Source organism: Eretmochelys imbricata, chromosome 23 (assembly GCF_965152235.1).
Source record: "Eretmochelys imbricata isolate rEreImb1 chromosome 23, rEreImb1.hap1, whole genome shotgun sequence".
Classification (NCBI taxonomy): domain Eukaryota; kingdom Metazoa; phylum Chordata; order Testudines; family Cheloniidae; genus Eretmochelys; species Eretmochelys imbricata.
This window is the reverse complement of record NC_135594.1, coordinates 13229311-13243417: the sequence shown is the minus strand read 5'-3', so window position 1 is coordinate 13243417 and position 14107 is coordinate 13229311. Positions and strand designations below refer to the sequence as shown.

General features: G+C 59.6%; 1 protein-coding gene across 1 annotated transcript in view; it reads right to left on the bottom strand.

The window, feature by feature from the left end:
* LOC144279333 (alpha-1B-glycoprotein-like) overlaps positions 1 to 14107 on the bottom strand; it is a 118968-nt gene that overhangs the window by 74478 nt on the left and 30383 nt on the right. Inside the window, 2 exon segments of the mRNA XM_077840805.1 lie at positions 2448 to 2738; positions 5221 to 5505. Of these exon segments, the coding sequence (XP_077696931.1) occupies positions 2448 to 2738; positions 5221 to 5505 (576 nt within the window).

Here is a 14107-nt window from a genome sequence, read left to right as displayed (position 1 = left end):
AGCAGCAGCTGTAAATCAGACTCTGCCCTATATGGGTGGAGCCCCCACAAGCCCCGTCCCTCCCTGGGGTCCTGCCCCACCCTGGTACCCCCTTGGGTGTGTTACTCACAGACGGGGTCTTGCTGAGCCGATGCCTTTAATGCCCCCATAGGGCTGGTGCTAAAAGAGAAAATCCCCTTGTAAATGTCATATCCCCCCACTGCGGAGAGATTCCCCAACACACCCAGAGAGCCCTCCACCCTGCCTCACACTGAACCCAGTTCCCTAGAACCCAGGACTCCTGGTCACAGCCCAGCACACACACCCACACCTCCCTGCTGTAACCACTAGACCCCCACTTCCCTCCCAGACGAAGGAGAGAACCCAGGAGCCCTGTGACCCCGGCAGGTCGATTGGGAGGGGGAGGAGCCGGGTTCCTACCTGCTGGGTCTCGATGCAGCTCCTTTTCCTGCAGAGGGACACAAACCAGAATCCCCAATGAGCAGATCGGGATCCCCCGGTCCCAGAGCCCAGCCACGCACCCCGCACAGGGCAGCAGGGGTGGGGGGCAGCACAACACTGTAGCATGCAGCAGGGGCGGGGCAGATTAACTCGAGGGGGCTTTTCCTGTCCCTAATCCTCCCTCCTTAGTGACTCGCTATAACAAACCTGATCCATAGGTCGGCTCCCCTGGCACCCCATGTACCAGGCATGGAGTCGGTGGCTCTTAATAAAGGGACCCCTCGCCCGGCGCTGAGATGCGGCCACCTCTGGGGTGGGGCAAGGGGACTGGTTATATGGGGACCCCTCAGCCTGCACTGAGATGCGGTCCCTCTGGGGTGGGACAGGTGTGTGTGTACAGGGATAACCCATGCAGTAGAACCCCCTGCTGAGCCCCCACCCCACTCCTTGGCTTTCACGGCACCGTCCCCCATCCAAGCTGTAATGCCATCCCGCCCTGCTTAGCGGCAGGTTTAACCCTTTCCTCGCTGGGTGGGGCACTTACTGGCTCGGGTTTTTTGGAAGCAGAGGAAGGCCACCAGGAGGAGGAGGAGGCCGGCGGCTGCCGCGCTCGCCCCGGCGATGATGTGGCTGGTCAGACATGGAGGTGCCAGAGGTCCCGGTTCGCCTGGGAAACAGCAGCAGGCCGTGAGTGCTGGGAGGGGCTGGTCTGTTCCCCCCCAGCCTCTCCCACCCCAGGCAGCACCCAAGGGGCTGGGACACCGCAGGGCACAGCCAGGAGAAAATTCTATGGGGAGGATGTTGAGGGGGCCCTAGGGTATCAAGTGGGGTCAGATCAAGCAAGATTTGGGGGATTTGTAGTGCTGGGGGCACTGGGCTGCCGTGGGCTGGGGGCTCAGTAGGGGGCGTTCACCCCATCGGTCAGAGCTGGCCCCATTGCCCCAGCACGGCACTAGGGGAGCTGTCTGATCCAGCCTGGCCGTCATTTCTAAGGCATTTCACCCCCTTCCTCATGGCCACACTGACTCAGGCCAACGGGCCCATCTAGCCTGGTATCCCGCCTCCCATGCTGGCTGCCCCTGGCAGCCTCACAGGGACCTCCAGGGCACCACCCCCATGGCCACTGATGGGCCCAGCTGCCCCCAGAGGGGGCCTCCGGCTGCCCTGTTAGCGGGGCACATTCGTGTCTGAGCAGGAGGCTTCGCTCCCCTCCCAAATCCATCGGCGGGTGGGGGGGGTGAGTCACTGCTCCTGAGAACAGCCTCCATCCCTCCCCCTGGGCAACCACTGGGGGAAGCTGCCCCATAATCTGTGACTCAAGAGATTCTCCCCTGGTCCCACACTGGACTCTGACTCCCCGCTGCACCCCTGGGCTGGGGTCGGGGGACAGAGTTCTCGGGTCTTGGGGCCGTAGTTCGGGGGGAACAGAAAGTAGTAAATGGGTTGCGGGGCTGCAGTGGGGGGACGGAATGGGGCGGGACCGGGGAAGGGGCAGAAAGGGGTGGGATTGTGGGGCGGGGCTGCAGGCCGAGGAGGCGGGACAGGAGAGGGAGGGCAGGTGAAAAGGTGGGGAGAGACTCCCCCTTGCTCTGGCCCAGGGCCCCAGGAAACCTTAATCCAACTCTGCCCGTGACTCAGCATCGATCGTTACTGTCAGTCCCGGGGAGGGGGGTTTGTGGCTGGGGACGGAGCTGGCTAGGCAGCCCCTAGGCCCTGATTCCAATGTGCAACCCCAGTGCGGGGGCAGCCAGGGGAGCATCCCCTTGGAAAGGCCCCTGCTCTGCAGCTACCCCTGGGGGCAGGGATCCCCCCTCCCTCAAGTGTGAACCTCCAGGAGCTGCTGCTGCTGCTCCCCCCTGCCTGGGGAACCCCCAGTGACACTGTCCCCGATCCCTGTCCACGGGAGACCTATGGCTCTGGGCAGAGCCTGGCTCTGAGCATCCCATCTGGGTGCCGACCGTCTGAGGGTCCGGCTGGGAGCGGGGACGTGGAGCCGGGCCCCTCACCTGCTACCACCAGCTGCACGGGGTGGCTGGGCTGCGAGGAGACGAAGGGATCTGATCGGGGCCGGTAGCTGCAGCTGTAGCTCCCTCCGTGCTGCTGGCCCACGGTGGGGATGTGGAACTCGGCCCCGTCCCCAGCAGGGTCCATGTGTCGCGGCGGGTTCAGGTCTCCAGCCTTGTGCAGGAAGAACCTCACGTCCCGGCTCTGCCCCTGACACCGGATGGTGACGTCTGCCCCTGGGGCGGTGACCGCGGTGGGGCTCAGAGAGATGGAGGGTCTGGGTAAGCTGGGATCTGCGCACAGGAGACAGGCTGTGAGAGCCAGACTCGGGCACCCACCCAGCCCCGGCCTCCAGCTGCAGAAGAGAAGAGTGAGGGGGGATTTGATAGCAGCCTGCAACTCCCTGAAGGGGGGCTCCAAAGAGGATGGAGCTGGGCTGTTCTCAGTGGGGGCAGATGACAGAACAAGGAGCGATGGTCTCAGGTTGCACTGGGGGAGGTATGCCACGTAACAGTCACGTGACATGACTAGAATGTGTTTTATGCTACATATGCCACGTAACATATCTCTGTCAAGGTTATCACCTACTGAATCTATTCATCCTATTTGAATGCATGTGTCCTTATCGTATTCAAAGTTCTGAGTATTGGCTGCGTACTTGTTTGATTCTGAGTAGCTTTCAGTGAAGCAGTTGATCAGCTTCCTGAGAAAGGACTGTTCTCAGTAAGTGCCCAATCAAGAAGCCCTTAAGCCAACAATGAACTTGGAGACGCCAGTCCACATCTGGGCTTTCCCAGGAATGTGGCGTGGCTGGTAAGGAACTCAGTCACGCGTGGACATGTGAATTGCCCAGGTGACCCCAAAACTCCATTTTGTAGCTGGACTTTGCATAGGAGAGAGGAGGGGGTCTCCACCCACAAAAGAAAGTGTATTTAAACCTCTGGAAGACCCCTCCATTTTATCTTCAGCTGGCTAAAGAGAGAGCCTCTCCACCCCCAAAGATACCTGAAAGAAACTGGAACAAAGGACAGTAACTACAGGGGATGGGAGTGATAGCTGGACCCAGACTAGAAGGAGATTTGTCTGTAAAAGGAAGCTTACTGGAACTGGTGAGGTTTTTATCTCTATTCAGTTTGATTAGACATAGACATGTGTGTTTTATTTTATTTTGCTTGGTAATTAACTTTGTTCTGTCTGTTATTACTTGGAACCACTTAAATCCTACTTTCTGTAGTTAATAAAATCACTTTTTACTTATTAATTGACCCAGAGTATGTATTAATACCTGGGGGGAGGGGGAGCAAACAGCTGTGCATATCTCTCGATCAGTGTTATAGAGGGTGAACAATTTATGAGTTTACCCTGTGTAAGCTTTATACAGAGTAAAACCAACTTATTTGGGGTTTAGACCCGATTGGGAGTTGGGCATCTGCGTGTTAAAGACAGGAACACTTCTGTAAGCTGCTCTCGGTTAAGCTTGTAGCTTGTGGGACGTGGTTCAGACCTGGGTCTGTGTTTCTGGCCGGCAAGCGCGTCTGGTGCAGCCAGGCAGGATTCTGGAGTGCCAAGCTGGCAAGGAGGGCAGGGGCAGAAGTAGTCTTGGCACATCAGTTGGGAGCCCCAAGGGGGTTTCTGTGATCCAACCCATAACAACTATTTCACTGGGAGGGTGGTGAGGCACTGGAATGGGCTCCCTAGGGAGGTGGTGGAATCTCCATCCTTAGAGGTTTTTAAGACCCGGCTTGACAAAGCCCTGGCGGGGATGATTTAGTTGGCGTTGGTCCTGCTTTGAGCAGGGGGTTGGACAAGATGACCTCCTGAGGTCTCTTCCAACCCTAATCTTCGATGATTCCCGTCTGGCCCTAGCATGGGCAGATCCAGGGGCCCCCTGGCAGAGATTCTCACCCAGATCCCAGAGTCCCCTTGACCCAGAAACCTGGCCCTGTGACCTGGGCTCCCAGTCCCACACACATGGAGCCGCGGCTGCCTAGTTCTTGGGGTCCTCATACGCCGTGTGGCCCCTGCCTCATTCACTGCATCTGCCCCCCCACCCCCCCGAACACAGGGCGACTCAGAGGCTGCTCTCTGGAGCCTGGCACTATAGGGCCTGAGGCCCACACAGGAAGGAAGTCAGCCCCTGGGAGGCAGCGAGGTGTCTTTATCCCCATTTTGCAGGGGAAACCTGAGTCCCAGTCAGATTCACTTTCCTTCGTGAGCTCCCAGGGGCAGGGACGGTTTCTTCACTCTGTGTTTATGCAGCGCCGGGCACAAAGGGGTCCTGACCATGGCAGGGGCCCTACATGCTCCCGCAACACAAGGGATCCAGTGCTATTGAGGCCAGTGTTTGCAGAGGTCTCCCCTAACTGTGGGCGTCTCCGTTTGTGGGCGGTCAGTCTGAGATCCCCCAAGATTGAAGCCCCCCGACAAAGAAGGACACTTTTGAAAACCGCGATGTGCTCCCATCAGACAGAGTCTGTGGCCGCGCCAGGAGAACAGAGGGGAGGGGATAACGGGATTAAATAGCGACTCACGATTCCTACGCACAAGGGGCAGCATTAAAGTCACCTCCCTGCCCCGAGTCCCCAGGGGCTGCTGCTCCCCCCTAGCTGGGGAACCCCCCAGTGACTCCGTCCCCGCTCCCCGGCCGGGCGTCCCCACTGCGGGGTCAGGGCTCAGGGCAGAGCCTGGCTTTAAGCGTCCCATTAGCACCGAGTCCACGTGAGGGTCGGGCTGGGTGTGGGGCTGGGAACGGGGATGCCGAGCAGGGCCCCTCACCTCTCACCGCCAGATCCACAGGGTCGCTGGGGGACGACACGGCGAACGGCTCCAATCTGTTCTGATAGGAGCAGCTGTAGCTCCCCCGGTCCTCCCGGCGCACGTTGCTGATGGGAAACACAGCCTCCAACCCCTTCGAAGCCACAGTTTGGAAACGGCGTCCCTCTTTATTCAGCACGAACCGCACGCCTCGGTGCTGCCCCCGACACCAGACGGCCACGGCTCCCCCCAGGGAGACCCCCCAGCTGGGGCTCAGGGAGATGCTGGGTTTGGGGTAGCTGGGCTCTGCAGGGGGAAGCAGACAGGCCGTGAGACGCAGGCCCCGTCACCCAGTCCTGGGGCCCGTCCTCACCACGCGGCCTCCATGGGGGGTCAGACCCGGTGGCCCTGGGGACGGTTTCCTGGGTGCCTTTCCACAGGGGCCCACAGTTTCCTCTGAGCCCTGCATTAACAGCATGAGACACGGAGCAACCCCTGGGGGCTCAAAGCTCTGCTCCCTAGCGGGTGACAGGCCAGTCCAGTCTCTAGGGGTCCATTCACGCCCTGGCTTCTCTGCTGGGAGGGGGCTGGGAGCCAGGACTCCTGGGTTCTGTCCCTGGCTCTGGGAGGGGCTTGGGGTCCAAGCAGGAGAGCAGGAGGATGTGGGCCAGGACTCCTAGGTTCTGTGCACATGTAACGGGACTGTTGTCCCCTTACTGACATTCACTCGGGGTGTTTTGGTTGCTAGCTCCCAGCACCAAGGGGAAGGGTCGATGGGAATCCAGGACCCTGAGACCGACAGTCCCAGGAACAATGGGGAGAGGCCAACGCTCCAGGTGAGCCTGATTGCCAGGGCCAGCGGGCTAGTCACGAATCCAGGAGGTCCCGTCCTCTGGGTGAGCTGGAATCGCCTGGGGCAGACAGAGGGGGGCCGAGCTAAGGAGAAAGCAGGGGCCCGAGCTGAGCTGGGAGCACCCAGAGCCGGGCCAGCCAGAGGGGCCAGAACAGCAGCCCGGGGAGGAGGTCCGTGCTGGGAGCAGAGTCAGCGCAGCAGCCCACAGAGCAGCCCTGTCCTGGGAGCGGAGCTGAAGCCACCGGAGCCCCAGAGACGCTGGCTGTGACGTCCCCGGGCCACAGAGCGGGGTGACGGGTTTTCCTTTCACCTTCCCCATTTTTTTCCTTATTTTTAAAAATTGATTCTTGTGTAATAAATTGTCTGTAATGATCAGGGGGTCAGGGAAGCGTCCAGCGCAGAGAGAGCACCCGGGAGAGGGGACACCCTCACCCCTTTCTGAAGTGACCACAACAAGGTTGGGGGTCGAGTCCCCCGGGAATCTGGGGCCCAGCCTTGCCGGGGTTACGAGGACTCTGCCACACTGGGGGGAGGAAGGGGAGCCCTCGAGGTCAGGCAGGCCGCTGGGTAAAGGGAGTGGGAGCGAGGACTCAGATCCTTTCACTAGCCGATCCCACCGGGGCGGGTATAAGCCAGGAAAGTTCCCCACAATAGCGGGACCATTCCCCCGCTTACACGCAGCACCACCCCTGACTTGTAGGGGACTGTGCAAGTCTCTCCTATCCACTGAGGTTTATAACCTTCAGCTCCGCCCGTCACCCCCTAACTGATGTGTTACCTGGGAAAGGCCCCCCTGCTCTGCAGCTCCCGCTGGGGGCAGGGATCCCCCCTCTCTCAGCCCTGAATGTCCAGTGGCTGCTTCCTCCCCCGGCTGGGGAACCCCCTAATGACTCTGTCCCCTCTGCTGGGCTCAGGGCAGAGCCTGGCTCTGAGCGTCCCATCAGTGCAGAGACCCACCTTTCCGCAGGCCTTGGGATCGTGGGGTGGGCGGCTGTGAGTGCAGGGGAGGGAGGTGTTGGGGCGGGGGCTGATCTGGGGGGGTTCTTCCCCACGGCTGCACTGACCGTGAACGTTTCGGTTACCCCGAGGGGATCTAGAGCCCACGGATGGCCCTTATTAGCGTTTGTATGAGCTGAAACAAATCCACATTCCCCCCGCACCCCACAATCTTCCCAGCCTGGGGGGGCAGGACACTGAACCAGTGGATGGTTCCCATCTGCTTTGTCAGAGCCCGGGAGCCAAGGTCGGCTCCTCGTTACTCCCTGGTGGGGCGGGGCAGAGAAGAACTGGGACGGGTCTGAGCGCCCAGGGGGAGTTTGTGTTGAGTTTTGGGTAAGGTTCAGGACTCAGATCCCCTCCCCCATCCTTGATGTTACTGTTCTCCCCCAAGACTGATACTCACCTCCCCACACCCCGCTGTGACCGGCCAGCCAGCAGCCTGGAGAGGAGACGGCTTGTTAGTGACCAGATCCCAGAGAAACTCGATCCCGCACCCTGGTCTCATTTCCACCCCACCCCACCCTGCCATGGGCACATGCCCTGGTCTCAGATCCGCCGTCCATGAGCACACGCCCTGGTCTCAGATCCCCCCTCCTTGGGCACATGCCCTGGTCTCAGATCCACCACTCCATGGGCACAAGCCCTGGTCTCAGATCCGCCGTCCATGAGCACAGGCCCTGGTCTCAGATCCACCGTCCATGAGAACATGCCCTGGTCTAAGATCCCCCTTTCTTGGGCACAAGCCCTGGTCTCAGATCCACCCCCCACATGGACACACGCCCTGGCTGTCTCTGATACTTACCGAGGAAGAGGGTGAGAGCAGACGCCATGATGGGACAGTGGGGGTGTGAGGATGTGACGCAGCAGGGAGCGGGGAGTGTTGACCTGGGAATGACCGCAGGGAGCGGGGAGTGTTGACCTGGGAAATACCGCAGGGAGCTGGGAGTGTTGACCTGGGAATGTGCCCTGGGGATGGGAGACCTGAGAGCCTGTCACCTGAGCCAGGAGGGTGAGGGGGAGATAAGACCTCTGCCCAGGAATGTGGAGACAGGCTGCAGGAGGGAGCCTGCTGGGGGGGGTTTAGTTTCAGTTTGGGGCTGGGTGGAGGAACGCAGGGAACCGCAGGGCTGGGGTCTAAGCTCCCTGCTCCCCCAGAAGGACATGATTGAGGGGTCCTGGTTGTACCCGCAAACTCTGTTTTGGACTGTGTTCCTGTTGTCCAATAAACCTTCTGTTTTACTGGCTGGCTGAGAGTCTCAGTGAATCCCAGGAAGAGGGGTGCAGGGCCTGGACTCCCCCACACTCCGTGACAGGGGGGCCCTTCAGCGCTGCCACCAACACCCCAGTGCTGAGCTCCACTGAGCTGAGGCCCGAGTGCGAGCAGAATGAGGAACTGCGCCAGGGGCTGCAGCCCCAGGAAGCCCGTGATGCGCTCGGCCCCTTTCTTCCCCATCAGCTGGTTTCTCTGCAATCTCCAGCCCAAATCTAAAGCGGTCAGAGCAAAGCCAGCTCCCTGCAACGCCCGCCAAACCACATCCTCTCCTGCAGCTGCCTGGTCCCACGCCACCCCCCATCACCCCCCAGCCCCACATGGGAGTTGCCCAGTCCGGGGACCAGCTGGGAACAGGGGAATCTCAGGAGGTGTCAAGAGCTGTCCAGGCTGCCCTGAGCTTTTCCAACAGGCCCATCTAGCCTCCCTGGAGCAGCAGCTCAGAGCAGAGGAGGGCTTCTACCCCCCCCACACACAGTGCCCCCCACAAAGAAACCCTCTCCCAAGGAGCGGGACAGAGATTCCTTCCTGACCCAGCTGGGCCCAGCCCTGGAGCATGAGGGTGGAGGGAACGGGCCAACCTCCTTCTCAGGTACCATCGCTGCACACGCCGTTCTTAGCTGAGTGATGTGGCACAGAGACACGACGGGGGGTTTGAGGGGGGTGGGGGTTGTGGTTTCTGATCACCGTAAGCAGGAGAGGGAGGGGTAAATCTAGATCCTGAGTTGATAAAGGAGCAGTGGATAAATCTGGGAAAGGGGAAGTCTGGCCAGAGCCGGCGCTCGTTTCCTGTTTCTTCTACTGCCAGTGAAATTCTGTGAAAACCTGATGCCCGGCACCTACCCTGTTCTATACCCCGGCTCTGGGAGGGGAATGGGGTCTAGTGATTGGGGGGTGGGGGTGGCTGGGAGCCAGGACTCCTGGGTTCTCTCCTGCCTCTGGTTGGGGGGGTGGGGTCTAGTGCTAACAGAAAAGGATGCAGATTTGAGCCAGCCCCCTAGAGGTGAAAGGCCCCGAGTCCCTTCCCGATCCCATACCCGGGGCAGTGGGTCTGCGCATCTCAGGGCCCAGGGCAGAGCTCACCTCAGGATACTGCAAAAGAGACACGGGGGGTGGGGGGAGCCAACCAGCCCCCCAGAAATGGGAGGGGGCAAGTTAACAGGGACAGAGCTCAAGAGAATCTCCCCTCCCCCACCCGCGGCAGATGCCCAAGCTCCGGCTCCCCAGCTTGTTTACCCTTCACCCCCCACCCCCGACATGCATGCATTGGGATCCTCAGCCCCCTGGCCTATATCTCCTCCCCCGTACATGTCCCACCATCCCGTGTCCCCTCATGTGCCTGTCCCCGTCTTTCTGCCCCCTGGCCTGTGTCCCTGTGACGAAGTGGGACTGTTTCGTCTGAATACTGTAGGGGTGCCTCAGTTTCCCCTATGCATTTCTTCAGTCTCTAGGTGGTGGGATAAGGGGGTGTAATTGTTGCAGAGCAAAGGGCCAGTGTACATAAATGGCTGACACTCTGTCTCCTGGCAAGTGATGGCCTGGGCCCTTCAACTCTGCAAGGTGAGAGATAAAGGATTGGAGAACAAAGGAATCCATGTTCCTGTCATCTAATAAACCTCTGTTTTACTGGCTGGCTGAGAGTCACGTCTGACTGCGAAGTTGTGGGGCAGGACCCTCTGGCTTCCCCAAGACCCCGCCTGGGCGGACTCGCTGTGGGAACCGCACGGAGGGGCAGAGGATGCTGAATGCTCCAAGGTCAGACCCAGGAAGGTGGAGCCGGGTGAGCTGTTTGCCCTGCAGACAGGCTGCTCACAGAAAGGAGACTTCCCCAGAGTCCTGACTGGCTTCATGGGGAGCAGATCCAGAGTCTCCCCCGGGAATTCCGTGACAACTGGTGGCAGAGGTGGGATCTACTGCACCCCGCGGATGGCGCTTCCTGCAGTAAGTAACGGGGGAACAGTAAAACGAAGGGGGATTGACGAGGACCAGGCGTGCTGAAGGCTCAGAGAGGAGCGGTTTTGGGGGGGCGGTTAACCCCTGGGAGTGTGTGACCAGCGAGAAGGACTGTGCAGTAATGGGGTTCCCCAGGGGACTGCAGTGAGCAGTCTCAGGTGCAGAGGAGTCTGCAGCTTGGCCCTGGGAGAGAGAAGGACTTTTGCAGTAACAGGGTTCCCCTGGGGATTGCAGCGAGCGGTCTCAGGGGCGGAGGAGTCTGCAGCTCGACCCTGGAAAGCGGTGGTGACCTCGAGAAGGGCTGGCACACGAGGGGTTCTCCCTGGAAACCATGGGGAGCTGAGAGCACACAGGCCTGTGAGTCCACAACAACTTCAGAAGAGCGGAGTGACGGCCTGTCACTGTCTCCTGAAGAAGGACATTGTAACCCTGTGCAAAAAGAGAGGGTTGAGCATTGGAAAGTTCACCAAAGCACAGTTAATCGTGCAGCTGGAGGAGGATGACCGCTCTAAGGAACAGATTCCTGACCCCAAATGGGGCTATAGCAGGATCTGGGAGCAGCTCGAGTGGTAGCCAGGTGTCACGGAGTGTGGGGGAGTCCAGGCCCTGCACCCCTCTTCCAGGGATTCACTGAGACTCTCAGCCAGCCAGTAAAACAGAAGGTTTATTGGACAACAGGAACACAGTCCAAAACAGAGCTTGTGGGTACACCCAGGACCCCTCAGTCAAGTCCTTCTAGGGGAGCAGGGAGCTTAGACCCCAGCCCTGGAGTTCCCTGCGTTCCTCCATCCAGCACCAAACTGAAAACTAAACCCCCCAGCAGGCTCCCTCTTGCAGCCTCTGTTCACATTCCTGGGCAGATGTGTTACCTCCCCATCCCGCTCCTGGCTCAGGTGACAGGCTCTCAGGTCTCCCATCCCCAGGGCACATTCCCAGGTCAACACTCCCCCCTCCCTGCTGCATCACATTGTCACATCTCTCCCTCCTTCGAGACTGAACTGAGAGGGGTCACTGTGACCAGTGACCTGGGGAAGTTCACGGCCCCCTCTCCGGGACAACGCGTCCGCTGTCATGTTGGCACTTCCCTTCACATGGACCACGTCCAGGTCGTAATCCTGCAGGAGCAGGCTCCACCTCAGGAGTTTGGCGTTGGCTCCTTTCATCTGGTGCAGCCAGGTCAGAGGAGAGTGGTCGGTGTAGATGGTGAAGTGTCGCCCGAAGAGATAGGGCTCTAGTTTCTTGAGGGCCCACACCATGGCCAGGCACTCCTTCTCGATGGCCGCGTAGTGTTGCTCCCAGGGTAGCAACTTCTTGCTCAGATACACGATGGGGTGTCTCTCCCCCTTTTCATCCTCCTGCATTAACACCGCTCCCAGTCCCGTGTCTGAGGCGTCGGTGAACACCACAAAGGGCTTGTCAAAGTCTGGGTTTGCCAGAACTGGGCCACTGACCAGAGCCTCATTCAGCGCCCGGAAAGCCTCCTGGCACTGCTCGGTCCAGATCACCTTGTCTGGCTTCCCCTTCTTGCATAGCTCAGTGATGGGGGTGGCTATTGCGCTAAAGGGGGGCACAAATCTTCGGTAGTATCCTGCCATCCCAATAAAGACTTGGACCTGCTTTTTGGTGTGGGGAGCGGGCCAGTCTCTGATCACCTCCAGCTTGGCTGGTTCCGGCTTTAGGCGGCCGCTCCCCACCTGATGGCCCAGGTCAGATACTTCAGCCATCCCCACCTTGCACTTCTCCGCTTTTATAGTCAGCCCAGCCCCCTGGAGTCGGTCCAGCACTTGTCTAACCTGGGACACATGGTCCTCCCAGGTCTGGCTAAAGACACAGAGGTCATCAATATACGCCACGGCAAAACTCTCCATCCCCCTCAGGAGCTGGTCCACTAGGCGCTGGAAGGTGGCCGGTGCTCCCTTGAGGCCGAAAGGCAGGGTCAGGAACTCATAGAGCCTCAGAGGGGTGATAAAGGCCGATTTCAGCCGGGCATCTGCATCCAGCAGCACTTGCCAGTAGCCCTTTGTAAGGTACCGAGCTCCTCCCAGCTTGTTTAGGAGCTCGTCAGGCCTGGGCATGGGGTAGGCATGTTTGACAATGTGATGCAGCAGGGAGGGGGGAGTGTTGACCTGGGAATGTGCCCTGGGGATGGGAGACCTGAGAGGCTGTCACGTGAGCCAGGAGCGGGCGGGGGAGGTAACACCTCTGCCCAGGAATGTGGAGACAGGCTGCAGGAGAGAGCCTGCTGGGGGGGTTAGTTTTCAGTTTGGGGCTGGGTGGAGGAACACAGGGAACCCCAGGGCTGGGGTCTAAGCTCCCTGCTCCCCCAGAAGGACTTGACTGAGGGGTCCTGGGTGTACCCACAAGCTCTGTTTTGGACTGTGTTCCTGTTGTCCAATAAACCTTCTGTTTTACTGGCTGGCTGAGAGTCTCAGTGAATCCCTGGAAGAGGGGTGCAGGGCCTGGACTCCCCCACACTCCGTGACATCATCCGATACAGTGATGGCATTGAGCTTCCGATAGTCCACACAGAACCGGACCGACCCGTCCTTTTTGGGGACCAGCACCACCGGTGAGGCCCAAGGGCTGGCAGATGGCTGGATCACCCCCAAAACCAGCATATCCCTGACCTCTCTTTCCAGGTCCTGAGCAGTTTTCTTTGTGACTCGGAAGGGGGAGCATCTTATCGGCAGGTGCGACCCCGTCTGCACCCGGTGGACAGTCAGATTAGTGCGTCCAGGCTGCTTGGAAAACAGCTGTCGGTACGGATGCAGCACCCCCCTGACCTCAGCTTGAGGGGCAGGGGTTAGCTGATCCGAGAGGGAAATTGTTCCCAGGGGGGAACCAGCTCTGGTCCCAGGGAATAGATCTACTAAAGGGTCATCTCCCTCCTCCTCCCACTGTCCACACATGGCCAACACCACATTCCCCCTGGCATAATATGGCTTCATCATATTCACATGGTACACCCGGCGGTGGTGCGCCCGGTTCGACAGCTCCACCACATAGTTTACCTCGTTTAGCTGCTTGATGACCTTGAAAGGGCCCTCCCAGGCGGCCTGTAGTTTGTTCTTTCTCATGGGGATGAGAACCGTCACCTGATCCCCAGTGGCGTAGGCAGGGGCCCGCGCCGTGCAGTCATACCAGACCTTCTGCTTCCTCTGGGCTCTGGCCAGATTCTCCCTGGCCAGGCCCATGAGTTCAGCCAGTCTCTCTCGGAAGATCAGGACATACTCCACCACTGACTCTCCATCGGGAGTGGCCTTCCCCTCCCACTCGTCTCTCATCAGGTCCAGGGGGCCCCTCACCCTCCTTCCATATAACAGTTCGAAAGGCGAAAATCCGGTAGACTCCTGGGGCACCTCCCTGTACGCGAACAGCTGGTGAGGTAAGTACTTGTCCCAATCCTGCGGGTGCTGGTTCATAAAGGTTTTCAGCATCATCTTTAGCGTCCCGTTGAACCTCTCCACCAGCCCATTGGACTGGGGGTGATAAGCTGAGGCCCAGTTGTGCCGGACCCCACATTTCTCCCACAAGCACCGGAGCAGGGCCGACATGAAGTTGGATCCTTGGTCTGTCAAGACTTCCTTGGGGAACCCCACTCGGCTGAAAATGGTCAGGAGCGCATCGGCCACGGTGTCTGCTTCAATGGAAGCTAAGGGCACTGCCTCGGGGTAGCGGGTGGCGAAATCTACCACCACCAGAATGTATTTCTTCCCCGACCGGGTTGTCTTGCTGAGAGGCCCCAGGATGTCCATGGCCACCTTCTGGAAAGGCTCCTTGTGAGGATGTGACGCAGCAGGGAGGGGGGAGTGTTGACCTGGGAATGTGCCCTG